This window comes from Stenella coeruleoalba (genome assembly GCF_951394435.1).
Source record: "Stenella coeruleoalba genome assembly, chromosome: 17".
Taxonomy (NCBI): domain Eukaryota; kingdom Metazoa; phylum Chordata; class Mammalia; order Artiodactyla; family Delphinidae; genus Stenella; species Stenella coeruleoalba.
Genome location: NC_137163.1, coordinates 1,231,068 through 1,247,617, shown reverse-complemented (window position 1 = coordinate 1,247,617; position 16,550 = coordinate 1,231,068). Strand labels below are relative to the sequence as shown.

The 16,550-nt window shown below is 52.2% G+C and overlaps 1 protein-coding gene across 9 annotated transcripts; it reads left to right on the top strand.

Annotated features, from left to right (window-relative positions):
• The first annotated feature begins 1,004 nt into the window (after positions 1-1,004).
• Positions 1,005-15,033, top strand: ZNF696 (zinc finger protein 696). Of its 9 annotated transcripts, none has more exons than XM_079902099.1 (4): positions 5,289-5,646; positions 6,328-6,388; positions 6,626-6,729; positions 12,370-15,033. In XM_079902099.1, the coding sequence occupies exons 3-4, from the start codon at positions 6,714-6,716 to the stop codon at positions 13,473-13,475; spliced, it is 1,122 nt and encodes a 373-aa protein (XP_079758225.1). In that variant the 5' UTR covers positions 5,289-5,646; positions 6,328-6,388; positions 6,626-6,713; the 3' UTR covers positions 13,476-15,033. The 9 variants fall into 9 exon arrangements, with proteins under 9 accessions (XP_079758218.1, XP_079758222.1, XP_079758226.1 ...); XM_079902095.1 differs by having other exon boundaries at positions 6,269-6,381; positions 11,054-15,033; XM_079902092.1 differs by lacking the exons at positions 5,289-5,646; positions 6,328-6,388 and adding an exon at positions 1,005-1,156.
• The last annotated feature ends 1,517 nt before the right edge of the window (positions 15,034-16,550 follow it).

The following is a 16,550-nucleotide window of genomic DNA, read 5'->3' as shown; positions in this document are numbered from 1 at the left end:
GGGGCGGGGCGCCGCAAGGGGCGGGGCGCCGCAAGGGGCGGGGCGCCGCAAGGGGCGGGGCGCCGCAAGGGGCGGGGCGCCGCAAGGGGCGGGGCGCCGCAAGGGGCGGGGCGCCGCAAGGGGCGGGGCGCCGCAAGGGGCGGGGCGCCGCAAGGGGCGGGGCGCCGCAAGGGGCGGGGCGCCGCAAGGGGCGGGGCGCCGCAAGGGGCGGGGCGCCGCAAGGGGCGGGGCGCCGCAAGGGGCGGGGCGCCGCAAGGGGCGGGGCGCCGCAAGGGGCGGGGCGCCGCAAGGGGCGGGGCGCCGCAAGGGGCGGGGCGCCGCAAGGGGCGGGGCGCCGCAAGGGGCGGGGCGCCGCAAGGGGCGGGGCGCCGCAAGGGGCGGGGCGCCGCAAGGGGCGGGGCGCCGCAAGGGGCGGGGCGCCGCAAGGGGCGGGGCGCCGCAAGGGGCGGGGCGCCGCAAGGGGCGGGGCGCCGCAAGGGGCGGGGCGCCGCAAGGGGCGGGGCGCCGCAAGGGGCGGGGCGCCGCAAGGGGCGGGGCGCCGCAAGGGGCGGGGCGCCGCAAGGGGCGGGGCGCCGCAAGGGGCGGGGCGCCGCAAGGGGCGGGGCGCCGCAAGGGGCGGGGCGCCGCAAGGGGCGGGGCGCCGCAAGGGGCGGGGCGCCGCAAGGGGCGGGGCGCCGCAAGGGGCGGGGCGCCGCAAGGGGCGGGGCGCCGCAAGGGGCGGGGCGCCGCAAGGGGCGGGGCGCCGCAAGGGGCGGGGCGCCGCAAGGGGCGGGGCGCCGCAAGGGGCGGGGCGCCGCAAGGGGCGGGGCGCCGCAAGGGGCGGGGCGCCGCAAGGGGCGGGGCGCCGCAAGGGGCGGGGCGCCGCAAGGGGCGGGGCGCCGCAAGGGGCGGGGCGCCGCAAGGGGCGGGGCGCCGCAAGGGGCGGGGCGCCGCAAGGGGCGGGGCGCCGCAAGGGGCGGGGCGCCGCAAGGGGGCGCCTGACCCTGGGAGAGCAGGAGCAGAAGACCGGTCAAGAGTTTGGAGCTTCCAGCTTAGTTGAGACTAGTGGGTGTTTTCTCTGGTTGTGGTGCCGTGAGAAGAGGCTAGAGCACAGGCCCGGACATGGATAACGTTCGTGGGAAGTGGCCGCAGTGGCTCTCCGGATGCCTGCGCTCAGGTGAGTCCCCTCGACTGCCTCGTGGCTTGTGGGAGCGAATGTTCAGGAGCGGAAGTCGGGCTGGCGTTTTCGGAGTGTTGCTTTTGCTAAGAGTAGCCCTCACGATACTGGAGGTTTTCCCTTGTGATGCGTCGGCAAGCTTATTTCTAGTTTTTGGATCATTTTTTTTTTAATATTTATTTATTTATTTACTTATTTGGCTGCGCCATGTCTTAGTTGCAGCACACGGGATCTTAGTTGCCTCGTGGGGGATCTTTTTGTTTCTGCACGGGAGATCTCTAGTTGCGGCTTTCCGGCTCTTAGTTGCGGCATGCAGGATCTAGTTCCCTGACCAAAGGTCGAACCTAGGCCCCCTGCACTGGAAGTGCGCAGTCTTAACGACTGGACTACCTGGGAAGTCCCTAGATCATCTTTTTAAGATGTTTTAATTTTTATGTGTGCTTTATGATTTTTATAATTTGTTACAAATAAATGCAGTGCGTGGTGGGCATGTACTCAGCGTTTACTGATGCCTCTGCAGTGAAAAGCCTCAACACATAGGGTGGGCTGGCAGGAGACTGGTGCGGGGAGCCCCGTTTGGGCGGGATTGCGGGAGAGGCTCCAGAGGGGCCCCGGGGATGGCGGGGAGTCCAGAGTTGGGAAGGTTGCGGCTTGCAGGTTGCAGGTACTGAGGAAGCTCAGGGCTACTCCGGCATCAGCTCTTGCATTCTGAAGCTGCTTTTGGTCCCAAAGAGAAAACTGTTTAGGCTGTTGGTGGGGGTCCAGACTACCTGGTTCCTCCCCTCCTGGCCCTGCTGCTGCCACCCAGCCGCCCGCTGGAAGGCCTGTCCACTGTGCTCGGCCCTTCATCTCTCCCCAGCTGCTCAGGGCAGTAAAAGGGAACTGGGAAGACCCAGCGGGCTTTGTCCACCTTTCTGTCCTGCACCCGCAGCGACCAGCAGCAGCATTCCAGTGGCACCTGTTTTGTTGGCCCTGGATGGAGGAAGACGGGCAGAGCAGAGCCGCTGACCAGTGGTGAACAGGGACCCCTGGCTTCCAGCGAGGAGATTCAGTGCCCATCTGTCAGCACAGCGCAGTCAGGCTTGACTGAATGAGGTGTGGTGATTGCCTTCTCCATGTCCCAGCTCCTTCCTCTGGAAACACAGCCTCTCTGGGGGTTAATATCAGAAGAGGAGATGAACACAGTGCAGGGCTGTTCAAGGAGAGTGTGGCTGGGAGCAGGCAGACTGAGTGGTATCTGCACCGTCCCCCTGGGGCTGTTAGTGGAGGGACAGACCACATGCGCGCTTGGGGCCTCAGGCCAGCTTGAGTTCAGCCCTCCGCACCTCGTGCCGGCCCAGCCCTGGCACCACTGAAGCCTGTCCGGCCCTCTGGGCACCGGCCAGGGCCTGGTCCTGGAAGCTGAGTGGTCCCACTACCCATGAACAAAGCAAGCGACAGAAGCCCCTCGGCACTGGCTCGGGCAGCGCGCAGGATTAAGGAGCTGCTTCAGGACCCCCAGGAATCTGGATTTTCTAGGCTGTCTGAGAGGTCTCTGGCCCCTCCCTGCCTCTCATCTCTGCAGGCCCCATGTGGCCTCGGGCTCCAACCGCTGACCGGCCTTCCCCAGGTCTGACACCATCTCAGCCCGGGCTGCAGAGTACAGCGCCCTCTCTCGCCCCAGCTCCTGGAGAAGCGGGTGGTGGGGGTTCCAGAGTGACCTAGGGGAAGAGAGGGAGAGGAGCATTCCCAGAAGGAAGGGGTCCCGAGCAGAAGCAAGCCACAGGCCCCCAGATGCACCCCTGAACCTTTCGGAAAAGAAAAGCCAGTGTGTGTCCCATGAGGAAGCCGTCGTCGTAGCCTCTGAACAAGAAAGCTCCCTCCGGGCACCTGGTTGTAGAAGCGACACGTGCGTGATAGGAAACTGGGACACGTGGGAACATCTGGAGAAAAAAACCTTTCGCCACCTGCGTCCTGGGGTGTGGTTGTCGGCCTCATCTGCACCATCGGAAAACAAACTCAGTATGCAATTTATGATCTGCTTTGGGGCTTAAAAACAAAACAGGCTTCTCCGTGTTTTACAAGATCATCAATGACTGCTGTTTGTCAGGATTTCACTTTTTGAGAAGACTTTTGACAAAGCCCGTTTTCCCTATTGTATAAACAGAATATGTCGTAGAAAATTTGGGAAATGGGGAAAAGTAGAAAGAAATCACACTAGTTCACACCACAGGGCAGAAATGTACCTTTTAGTTTTTTTATATCTATACAGATTTCTTCCCCGAATCTTTTTAGAATGGATTGCATCCATTATGTCTCTTGGTACCGTAACCCTTTAGTGTGTATTTCCTATATTCAACGACATTCTCTTACAAAACCACAGTGCAGGTACCAAATCCAGGTAATTGGACATTGATACAACGCTCAGCAAAGCAAGCCTTCTCGTTGTGCTCGTGGCATTTTCCCTCCAACCCAGCATCCATTCTGGGATCCTAGCCTGCCTGTGGTCACTGTGTCTCCTGAGGAATCTATAGTGTGGAGCAGTTCCTCAGCCTTTCTTTTCTCCCGAGATGATTTATTCCTTGCAAGGGGAAAATGGTGCCCACATGGTCAAAAAACCAGAGGACACTGACCGTGTGATCAAAATGGTCACTAGCCAGTGAAGAGCCCGTGGACACCATGTCCCTCCACGTGACGCCCAGAGGACACGTGGTTGCAGGATTCCAGCTGGAGAGGTGCGACCTGTGTCCAGTGATGCGGAAAGGGAAGGGAATGGGCAAAGCTCAGAGGGAGGCGAGAACGAGCCTGGCGTGTTCAGGGAGCGGTGACTGGTTTCACAGTTGGGGGGAGCTGGAGGAAGAGGTGACACTGGACAGGTGGGTGGAAGCTGATGGAGGTAAGGTCTGCTGCCATCCGGGCACTGGGCCACCATCAAAGGCCCAGCCCAGCTGTGAGGGTGCCAGTCTGCACCCGTGCTTCTGTCTGGGCTAAGAACCCGGGGTGGGTGCCAGAGCAGCGACTTCCGTAGAAGGAGACTCTTGCGGAGGGACATTGTCAGGGAGCAGGGAGTCATTTCAAGGGCTCTCTGGGCTGTGGGGTTTCTGGAAGCAGGTTAGAATGAGGTGGCTGAGGAGAGACCACAGGAGTCATCTACAGGAAAGTGCCCAGAGCACGGAGAGACAACTCAGCGATGGGCTGGGGACAGGACATTCGTCGCCTAAGCCCCACGACACGTGTTTAAGGCAGACGCTGTGAAGGTTCCTCAGCCGGGATTAAACACAAGAGTACCCACTCTGCAGAGGACCCCAAGGCCACCGTTCCTGTGGGAAGCCTGCAGCCCCACGTCACGTGTGGAGCCCAGAGAACTCCCGACCTTGGGAACTGAATCCTGCCCACCGCCACGTGAGACCCCAGGGGAGACCCCAGTCGTGGCCAACACCTTGCCTGCAGCCTAGGAGAGACCCCAGCCCAGGACCGGCCAGGCTGTGCCCGGACTCGTGCAACACAAGGAAGCCGTGAGATCATAAACGCACGATGCTTCAAGCCCTTAAGTGTGTGGTCACTGAAAACCAGCGGTGAGGGAAACCCGGAGAATGTGGCGCAGCGGCCCGACGCGCGGGAGGAAGGGGATTTCTGCGCTGCCCCCGGCTTAGGAGGGGGATCCACCTGCGGAGGACCAGCCGCTGTGAGGCTCTGGCGCCCAGGCCAGGCAGGCTCGGGGCGCCCTCCCCTCCCCCCTTTCTCCACGGGTGCTGACTTCATGCGTCCGTGCATTCGCTTATTCCGCAGTCAGCAAGGTCACCTAACCCGGCTTACTCCCCGGACCACAGGCCTGGACCTGGTGGAGGCCACGCGGCCCGGGGCGGGGGTCCGGGAGGCGTCCCAGAGGTGCGGGAAGTGAAGCCCTGCAGGGGCGGGAGCGGTCGGTGTGAAGGTGGCCGGACAGCAACCGAGGGTCTTGCATGCGAAGCTAGGAAATCCGCGCATAGCTCGCGAAGGCAGGCCCACCCCCACCCCCACCCCGACCCCGCGGCCTCCAGGGCAGCTGAGTGCGGGTCCTCCGGCGCCCTAGAACGTCACCGGAAGTGCCCGAGCCGCCCGGGAGAGGGAGGCGGCGCTTCCGGCGGGCGGCGGGGGCTCCGGGTAAGTGGTGGCGGACCGGGGCTTGGGCAGGGGTTGGCAGACGATGGGCCGCGCCCGCGAGGGAAGTAGAAATATGGGCGCAAGGACGGGCCGTCCCTACGGGGCATGGGGCCCTTATCTGTCCTGGGCTCTCCCTGCGAAAGGGCTCACATCCGGGAGGAGAGCGGAAGCGAGGGGCGGCCCTACTCCCGCCGTGTGACGGCCCCGGGGACAGCCTTCCCCGCCCATTGTGACGACCGGTGTGAAGGCCCCGGGACAGCCTCAGACAGTTCCCTGAAGTGAAATCACAGTTTAATTTTAAGGCCTTTGTAAATCATCGAATTATCCGCCGTCCAGTGCACTTTTTCTTCTTCCAGCGGTGTATGAAGGTGCCTGTTTCCCCTAATTGTCTGTATGCTCATAAGGTGCCACTGTTTTTAAGCCTTATTGTTTTTTTTTAATATTTACTTATTTTAGGCTGCGTCGGGTCTCAGTTGTGGCTTGGGGGAACTTCCGCTGAGGCACGCGGTTCCCTCGTTGTGGCACCTGGGCTTTTCTAGTTGCGGGCGCATGGGCTCCGGAGTGCATGGCTCCGTACTTGTGGCGCTCGGGCTTAGCTGCTCCGTGGCATGTGGGATCTTAGTTCCCCGATCAGGGATGGAACCCGTGTCCCCTGCACTGGAAGGCGGTTCCTTAACAACTGGACCACCAGGGAGGTCCCAGCTACTTGTTTATTTTCTTCTGCTGGTTACCTGTCCATAACTTTAACTAGTTTTATCGTGCTTTTTCATGTATATATAGTGGGTTTTTAGATATTGAGGATATGAATCTTTGTGTTGCAAATATCCCTCCGTTTTTTTTTTTTTTCCTTTTGTTTTTGACAGTAAATATCCTTGTGTAGTTAGATCTGTCACACTTTACCTTTGGTGGCAAGCTTAGCAAAAGCGTTCCTCAATCCAGAATTGCGCCATTCAGATCGTTACTTTTTTGGTTTCATATATTTATATTCAGATCTTTTGTTATTATCAAGAAAAAATATAAATGCATAGAAATTTTTCCACACATCCGAGGACTGACTAAAGGTGCTCGTTGGTTCCTGGTGGAGCTGAGACCACAGTGGGCAGGTAACAGGTGCTGCCACCTCTCTCTCTGCTCCTGATCTGCTGGGGGGCGGGGGTGGGGGAGCCAGCATGGCCTAGACAGTTCCCAGAGGGTGTCCCGTGGAACACTAGTTTCTGGGATGTTTGCTTATTCAGACCTTGGTTTATAGTGAGGTGGCTCCTTCAGGGCCCTCTGGGCAGGCTCTGAGCCTCCCTTCTCTGAAGGCACTCTGACCTCACCCCCACCCTTCCTTTCTCTTTCTCCCAGGCAGGTGTCCTACTACTGGTGTTTCTGCGGCAAGCAGCAAGCAGAGCCCCAGCCTGAGTCCACAGAACGCCCCAGAGAGGCGACCCTGATGGACACGTGCACAGGTGAGGGAGGCAGGCAGGCCCAGAGGGCCATCCTGGGGTCAGGGACGTGGGGACAGCTTAGGAATCGGGGCTCCCAAGTCCATCTGCCTGGCTGCTACTAACCATCACAGCTTCTAACCATCACAGCTCCCCACCTCCATGCCTGCTGTGCTCCCTCAGCCCCTCCCTCCTTTGTTCTCCTGGACACACTCTATACCCTGCTCTCTCTTTCTCTGGTTCCCCCCACCTGGAGATCTCTGAGAACAAGAATTTTATTTTTTAAATTATAGTTGACTTACCGTGTTGTGTTACTTTCAAGTGTACAGCAAAGTGATTCAGTTATATGTACATGTTCTTTTTCGTGTTCTTTTCCATTATAGGTTATTACAAGATAATGAATATAGTTCCATGTGCTGTACAGTAGGATCTTGTTGTTTACCTGTTTTATATATAGCAGTGTGTAGCTGCTGATCCCAAACCCCTAATTTATGCCTCCCTCCGCTCCCTTTCCCCTTTGGTAAACATGTTTGTTTTCTCTGTGTCTTTCTGTTTTGTAAATAAGTTCATTTGTATCATTTTTTTTAATTTAATTTTATTTATTTATTTATTTATTTTTGCGGTACGCGGACCTGTCGCTGTTGTGGCTTCTCCCGTTGCGGAGCACAGGCTCCGGACGCGCGGGCTCAGCGGCCATGGCTCACGGGCCCAGCCGCTCAGCGGCATGTGGGATCTTCCCGGACCGGGGCACAAACCCGTGTCCCCTGCATCGGCAGGCGGACTCTCGACCACTGCACCACCAAGGAAGCCCCATATTTTTATTTATTTTATTTTAAAAATTATTTTGGCTGCATTGGGTCTTCGTTGCTGCGCGCAGGCTTTGCTCTGGTTGCGGCAAGCAGGGGCTACTCTTTTTTTTTTTTTGCGGTACGCGGGCCTCTCGCTGTTGTGGCCTCTCCCATTGCGGAGCACAGGCTCCGGACGCGCAGGCTCAGTGGCCATGGCTCACGGGCCCAGCCGCTCCGCGGCATGTGGGATCTTCCCGGACCGGGGCACGAACCCGTGTCCCCTGCATCGGCAGGCGGACTCTCAACCACTGCGTCACCAGGGAAGAGGGGCTACTCTTCGTTGCAGCGCGCGGGCTTCTCATTGCAGTGGCTTCTCTTTGTTTTGGAGCACGGGCTCCAGGCACGCAGGCTTCAATAGTTGTGGCACTTGGGCTCAGTAGTTGTGGCTCGTGGGCTCTAGAGTGCAGGCTCAGTAGTTGTGGCACACGGGCTTAGTTGCTCTGCGGCATGTGTGATCTTCCCAGACCAGGGGCTCGAACCCGTGTCCCCTGCATTGGCAGGCAGATTCTTAACCACTGTGCCAGCCGGGAAGCCCCTGTATCATTTTTTTAGATTCCACATATAAGTGATATTATGTGATATTTGTCTTTGTCTGACTGACTTCACTTAATATGATAATCTGTTGCTGCATGTTGCTGCAAATGGCATTATTTCATTCTTTTTATGGCTGAGTAGTATTCCATTATATATATATGTACCATATCTATTCATCTATTGATGGACATTTAGGGTGCTTCCGTGTCTTGGCTATTGTGAATAGTGCTGCTATGAACACTGGGGTGCATGTATCCTTTCGAATTAGAGTTTTTTCTGGATGTATGCCCAGGAGTGGGATTGCTGGGTCATATGGAAATTCTATTTTTAGTTTTTTAAGGAACCTCCATACTGTTCTCCATAGTGGCTGCACCAATTTACATCCCCACAAACAGTGTAGGAGGGTTCCCTTTTCTCCACACCCTCTCCAGCATTTATTATTTGCAGACTTTTTGATGATGGTCATTTTGACCAGTGTGAGGTGGTACCTCATTGTAGTTTTGATTTGCATTTCTCTAATAACTAGCAATGTTGAGCATCTTTTCATGTGCCTGTTGGCCATCTGTATGTCTTTGGAAAAATGTCTGTTAGGTCTTCTGCCCATTTTTTTGATTGAGTTTTTTTTTGTTATTGAGTTGGATAAGCTGTTTGTATATTTTGAAAATTAAGCCCTTGTCAGTCGCAATGTTTGCGAATATTTTCTCCCATTCCATAGGTTGTCTTTTTGTTTTGTTTATGGTTTCCTTTGCTGTGCAAAAGCTTTTAAGTTTGATTAGGTCCCATTTATTTTTGCTTTTATTTCTTTTGCTTTTGGAGACTGACCTAAGAAAACATTGCTACAATTTATGTCAGAGAAGGTTTTGCCTATGTTCTGTTCTAGGAGTTTTATGTGTCCTGTCTTATGTTTAAGTCTTTAAGCCATTTTGAGTTTATTTTTGTGTGTAGTGTGAGGGAGTGTTCTAACTTCATTGACTTCCATGCGGCTCTCCAGCTTTCTCAGCACCACTTGGCTGAAGGCACTGTCTTTTCACCATTGTATTCTTGCCTCCTTTGTCTAAGATTAATTGACCATAGGTGTGTGTGTTTATTTCTGGGCTCTCTGTTCTGTTCCATTGATCCATATGTCTGTTTTTGTGCAGATACCATGCTGGGTTTTTGTGGGTTTTTTTGAATTTTATGTATTTTTTGATACAGCAGGTTGTTAGTTATCCATTTTATACACATCAGTGTATACATGTCAATTCCAATCTCCCAATTCATCCCACAACCCTCCCCGCACCCCCACCACCGCTTTCCCCCCTTGGGTCCATACGTTTGTTCTCTACATCTGTGTCTCTATTTCTGCCCTGCAAACCGGTTCATCTGTACCATTTTTCTAGGTTCCACATACATGCGTTAATATACGATATTTGTTTTTCTTTTTCTGACTTACTTCACTCTGTATGACAGTCTCTAGATCCATCCACATCTCTACAAATGACCCAATTTCGCTCCTTTTTATGGCTGAGTAATATTCCATTGTATATATGGGCCACATCTTCTTTATCCATTTGTCTGTCGATGGGCACTTAGGTTGCTTCCATGACCTGGCTATTATAAGTAGTGCTGCAGTGAACATTGGGGTGCATGTGTCTTTTTGAATTATGGTTTTCTCAGGGTATATGCCCAGTAGTGGGACTGCTGGGTCATATGGTAGTTCTATTTTTAGTTTTTAAGGAACCTCCATACTGTTCTCCATAGTGGCTATATCAATTTATATTCCCACCAACAGTGCAAGAGCGTTCCCTTTTCTCCACACCCTCTCCAGCATTTATTGTTTCTAGATTTTTTGATGATGGCCATTCTGACTGGTGTGAGGGGATACCTCATTGTAGTTTTCATTTGCATTTCTCTAATAATTAGTGATGTTGAGCAGCTTTTCATGTGCTTCTTGGCCATCTGTATGTCTTCTTTAGAGAAATGTCTATTTAGGTTTTCTGCCCATTTTTGGATTGGGTTGTTTGTTTTTTTAATATTGAGCTGCATGAGCTGTTTATGTATTTTGGAGATTAATCCTTTGTCCGTTGATTCATTTGCAAATATTTTGAGAGTTGTCTTTTCGTCTTGTTTGTAGTTTCCTTTGCTTTGCAAAATCTTTTAAGTTTCATTAGGTCCCATCTGTTTATCTCTGTTTTTATTTCCATTACTCTAGGAGGTGGATCGAAAAAGATCTTGCTGTGATTTATGTCAAAGAGTGTTCTTCCTGTGTCTTCCTCTAAGAGTTTTATAGCGTCTGGTCTTACGTTTAGGTCTCTAATCCATTTTTAGTTTATCTTCGTGTATGGTGTTAGGGAGTGTTCTGATTTCATTATTTTACATGTAACTGTCCAGTTTTCCCAGCACCATTTATTGAAGAGGCTTTTTCTCCATTGTATACCCTTGCCTCCTTTGTCATAGATTAGTTGACCATAGGTGCGTGGGTTTATCTCTGGGCTTTCTATCCTGTTCCATTGATCTATATTTCTGTTTCTGTGCCAGTACCATATTGTCCCTTGATTATTGTAGATTTGTAGTAGAGTCTGATTCCTCCAGCTTCGATTTTTTTCCCTCAAGACTGCTTTGGCTATTCGGGGTCTTTTGTGTCTCCATACAAATTTTAGGATTTTTTGTTCTGGTTCTGTAAAAAATGCCATTGGTGATTTGATAGGGATTGCATTCCATCTGTAGTTTGCTTTGGGTAGTATAGTCATTTTCACAGTATTGATTCTTCCAATCCAAGAACATGGTATATCTCTCCATCTGTTTGTATCATCTTTAATTTCTTTCATCAGTGTCTTATAGTTTTCTGCACACAGGTCTTTTGTCTCCCTAGGTAGGTACCGCGCTATTCTGATTACTGTAGCTTTGTAGTATTGTCTGAAGTCAGGGAGGGTTATGCCTCCAGCTTTGAGGAACAAGAGTATTAATTCTTGGCTTTGTCTCACCAGGGCCCAGCAGTGTCAACTGGCCTAGGCTCAGGGTTGGTGACCAGGAAGTGTGTGGTGGATGACAATCTGGCTGGCCTCCCGCCCACTGGCCACCTCCCTCTCGGGCTCCAGGCCCCTCTGTTCTGAAGATTTCAGGCCACATTTGGGGGAGGGCTCATATTCAGTTGCCTGTTGTTGCTGTTGTTGAATTGTCACATGACCTGTGCTAACAACCAGGCCATGTTCCCTTGGCAAAGACACATGCCATTTCAAGCTTTTCCCCATCATACTCTACCCTAAGGTTCTGGTTCAGCAGTGGGAGCCTGGGGAGAACATGACCGTGGCTCCCCAAACACGCCTGGAACTGCTCTCCCAGGAAGTCACAGAACCCCCGTGTCGGGTGGTTCAGCCACCGTGTCCCTGCACCTCATCCCTCAGGGTGTGAGTTGGGATGACCCAGAGGTGCAGCCATGGAGCCACCCTTCAGGCCCAGTACTTCCAGGCCACTGTCTCCCTCCCTTGTCTGACCCTACTCCTGACCAGATCTGGCCCAGACAGCACTCTTCAGTCTCACAATTTGGGGCTAGATTTTAGCAAGTGCCACCATACACAGTGTGTGGAGGAAAAAACAGGTTACCAAAAACATCCCATTCAGAAAAGGAATAAAGAGAAAGCACCCTGTCTGGGTTGCTGGCCTGAGCATATAGTATGAGATGTACGGCCTGAAGGGAGGTGAGGCTGAGGGCTGGGCCCCAGTGTCAGAGTGGTGACCAGCATCTGTGCCAGGGGACTGAGCTTCTTGGTTAGGACGTCTGGCAGCCCAGGTTCTGCCTTCTGGGCACACTCCTGGGCACTTGGGCTGGAGGTGCCTCTGTTGGGGGCGGCCTCCCTGGCTTTTCCCCACTAGGTGCCAGGAGTGCCCCTTGCCCACTGTGACACCGGAAGTGTTTTCAAACATGGCCACACGTGCCTGCTCTGCTGCCAACCACTTCTCTCTGCATTCCAGGCCATGAGGCTGTACCAGGGTGTCACCAGAGCCTGGGGGTCTGTCTGTCTCCCCCAACTCGTGAGACCAGGCAGACTGAGGTTAGAGGCTTGGGCCTTTTCTGGAGTCACAGGGAAGCCTGCTGATTAGCTCTCTCCCAGTCCCTTGTCCATTCCTGCGACCACAGGTGTTAGAAGTCGGGGAGGAGAGCTGGGCAGGAGGAGGACAGGCGGGATAATGGGTTTCTGCTGCCCAGTGGCGTCTTACTGTTCCCTATCATCACGTGGCTGTCCCGTGCCATCCATGTGTCGTCAGCAGAGTTCTAAGTTGTGCATCTCTCCCCCTTTTCCAGCTTTCCTAGCGCAGGCACCGAGTGGCGGCCCGGCTTCCTGCTACGCTGCTTTGGTGGCTGAGCAAGGGGCTCAGAGCCCAGGGCTGATGCTACGACAGGCAACCTTAGAAGAAGGGGGGCGCCGTGGACAGGCTGTGCCAGGACTGTTACGGGGGCCTCCCCGGACACTGCGGTTTCCAGACCCTTGTGGGAATGAGGAAGCTAGAGAGAGGCCCAAAGGTTCCCCTCGGGGACCAGTTGTTTATGAGGAAACTGGAGGGCAGAACGGCCATGAGGACAGTGTGTCCGGGTCAGAGGTCACCCTGAATGCAGCCTCCACAGCCGATAGGAGAGGCCACTGGAAAGGACGGCCTTACCGATGCAGCACCTGCGACAGGAGCTTCAAATGCTATTCAGATGTGGTGAAACACCAGAGCATTCACTCTGGGGAGAAACCCTACGAGTGCAGCGACTGTGGGAAGGCCTTCATCCACAGCTCCCACGTCGTCAGGCACCAGCGCATTCACAACGGGGAGAGGCCTTACGTTTGTAAGGAGTGTGGGAAGGCCTTCAGCCAGAGCTTCAACCTCATCAGACACCAGAGAATCCACACGGGAGAGAAGCCCTACGAATGTGCTGAGTGTGGCAGGTCCTTCAGTCAGAGGTCAGATGCCATTAAGCACCAGAGAATTCACACTGGCGAGCGGCTGTATGAGTGCAGCGAGTGCGGGAAAACCTTCATCCATAGCTCAAACGTCGTCCGGCACCAGAGAATTCACCACGGAGAGAATCCTTACGAATGCAAAGAGTGTGGGAAAGCCTTCAGCCAGAGCTCCAACCTCATTCAGCACCAGCGGGTCCACACTGGGGAGAAGCCCTACGCCTGCCAGGAGTGTGGGCGCGCCTTCAGCCGCAGCTCCTTCCTCAGTGAGCACCGGCGCATCCACACCGGGGAGAAGCCCTACGAGTGCGGCGAGTGTGGCCGCGCCTTCAGGGCCCTGTCGGGCTTCTTCCGGCACCAGAGGATCCACACTGGGGAGAAGCCTTTCCACTGTGCCAGGTGTGGCAGGGCCTTCCGCCTGAGCTTTCATCTTATCCAGCACCAGCGAGTTCACGGCACGGAGTGAGCCTGTTGGGGGGTGAACATGGAGTGGAAAATTGAGTAAAGAAGATTGGAGTGTGGGTACAACACCCTTCACTTTTTGCCCACTCCCCCAGCTTTGTGTACTTTGCCCCACAGGAAGAGGATAAAACTGTCTTGCTGGTCTCCAAGCCTGCCCGTGGAGGCCTGCAGTTTGTCTGCCGCCGCCTTGCCAGGAGCACTGGAAAGGAAAGAGGAGCCTTGGGGAAGGAGACGTGATGGCAACGTGTGCCTCGGAAGTTAATTTATTTCATTTTCACAGCACTGGGTTTTTTCCTGAAGTATAATTTACATATAGTGGAACACATAAATCTTAAGTGTTTGGTTTTATGAGTTTCAACAGTACAATGTGCTTTGACCTTTACAACCACCACACTCTGAAGATGTAGACTATTTCCATCACCCCAGAAAGTCTCCTTATGCCCCTTCAAGTCAGCCCCTCATCCTGAGAGGCAACCAGTGATCTCGTTTCTGTCACTATAGTTTTGCTTGTTCTAGAACGTTATATAAATAGTGATATAATTTATACTCTTTTATGTCTTTTTCCCTTTGCTTAATGTTTTTTGAGGTTTATCCATGTATCAGTAGGTTTTGGGGGTTCTTTCGTGTTTTTTTTTCAGTTTCATAGCTCTTTTGAAAAGTCAAGAATCACTTTCTACCCTGTATCAAAGCTATATGCTTATGTCTGTGTCTTTTATCAAAGTATGAGCCCCTGTAGCTAAAATTATTTTAGCACAGCCCCGGATACAGGATGTGCACTCCACAAAAAAATAAGTACGTGAAATATGCAGGGGAGTTTATGAAAGACAGGCATAGAGGAGAGACCATAGGCTTGGCCGGAAGGAGGAGGTACTGATTCACTTGTTTTCATGCCATTTCGGAGTATACAGAACTCTTCTCAGGCTTAGGAAGGTAGTATAAGATAAAACAAGTTTAAGATGTTTGTGCTTCCAACAGACATTTCCTAAGCACTTAGCTGTCCAGGCTCTACGCCACTGTTGTAGGAAACACAAAGCCACTGTGCTAGCTGCATTCAAGGACTGTAGGTAGAAGTCCAACAACAGAAGTATATAGAGGGAACTAGTGACACAGGAGGGCAGGAAACAAGACTGGGGCAAGGGGAAAACGGGGGTGAACACCCAGGGGAGGGGATTCCTGAGCAGATGGATTAAATGTGTACAAAGCAAAGGTAAGGGCACACTAGCAGACTGTGAAGAGCATGAGAAGTGTGCTTACCCATAGGACCTTCCAGTTCGTAGCTGGGAGATCAGACAAAAAGTGTATGTAAAACAGTAGTCTAGGTGAGCTCACTGCTCATGATCTGATATTTCATATCACAGTACGGTAGTGTTACAGATTCCTACAAATGCTATTTGCCAGATAGGAAGCGACAGGTGTCTTTGTTGGGGATGATACTCTGTACATGTCATAAAACGGCTGTAACAAATTGAGTGAGGTCATGTTATTGAAAGTTTACTGTAATGACTAAGACAAATCTGAGCAGTCACCTGGCCACAAGTCCTGGGGGGTCCAGCTGCAGGACCCAAATCCGTCCTAGTCAAGCTGTGGTTTGGTGCCACTTTGTGGGAACTGTCTGCTCTAGTTTAACTACTGACTGAATTATTTGGGTCCTGTAGCTGGCTGGGACTTCCAAAACAGTAGCTCAGTTCTAGGGCTCTTGTTGGCACCTTGTTTCATTTATGGTGTGAGCTTAGGCTACAGGGTTGCGCAGCCTGTAGGGGCAGAGTTGCCCACAGAGTGCATTCAGGCACCACAGCTATTGGGCCAAGGTAACGTGGAAAGCTAAGCCTGGAGCTCCCATGCTAAGCCAGGGCCCAGGTTTGTGCCTCGCAGGTAGCTCTTTGGAGGAAAATTTTTCCTACTTAGACCCTGTAGTGTCCCTGCTCATGAGATCAAAGCAGTGAGCTTACAGAAATCACCAAGTACACAGGAAGGTGAGTCTCATTGACTGGGGGTCTACAAAGTCAACAAAGAACAGATATAAAACCACAAAAACTGCAGATACTGAAATTGCCAGATAATGCAGGCAAGAGAGTAGTTACACATGAAGTGTTTGAAAAACCAGACACCTTCCCGCTAAAATCTGGACAAGACAAGGATGCCCGCTGTCACCATTTCTGTTCAACATAGACAGTACTGGAAGTCCTCGCCCCAGCAGTCAGACAGGAAAAAGAAATAAAAGATCTAGATTACAAGGGAAGAGATAAAATTGTCATTATATGCAGATGACATGATACTGTATATAGAAAGCCCTAAAGGGTCCACACAAAAACTACTAGAACTCATAAATTCAGCAGGGTAGCAGAATACAATATCAACATACAGGAACCTGTTGCTTTACACTAACAATGACATATTGGAAAGGGAAAGTAAAAAAAAAAAAAAAAAATCCCTTTTAAGATCGCATCAAAAAAATAAACAAAAATACTTAGGAACACACCTGACCAAGGAGGTGAAAGACTCATATGCTGAGAACTATGAAACATTGATAAAGGAAACTGAAGATGATTTAAAATGGAAAGACAGGCTGTTGGGTTGGAAAAATTAATGTTGTTAAAATGGCCAGACTACCCAAAGCAATCTACAGATTCAATGTGATCCCCATCAAATCACCCATGACGTTTTTCATAGAACTAGAATAAGTAATCCTAAAATTTATACGGAACCATGAACGACCAGAATTGCCAAAGCAGTCCTGAGGAAAAAGAACAAAACAGGAGGCATAACCCTCCCAGACTTCAGACAATACTACAAAGCTACAGTAATCAAACAACATGGTATTGGCACAAAAACAGACATACGGATCACCAGAATAGAGAGCCCAGGAATAAACCCACACACTTACCATCAGTTAATCTTCGACAAGGGAGGCAAAAATATGCAATGTAGAAAAGACAGTCTCTTCAGCAAGTGGTGTTGGGAAAGTTGGACGGCTGCATGTAAATCAATGAAGTTAGAACACTCCCTCACACTATACACAAAAATAAACTCAAAATGGCTTAAAGACATATAAGACATGACAACATAAAACTCCTAGAAG

What these genes read in the sequence shown, in the direction of transcription:
- ZNF696 (XM_079902092.1), top strand. An exon ending in CCTGATGGACACGTGCACAG is followed by an intron (nt 6,730 to 12,369) that starts GTGAGGGAGGCA and finishes CCCCTTTTCCAG; the next exon opens with CTTTCCTAGCGCAGGCACCG.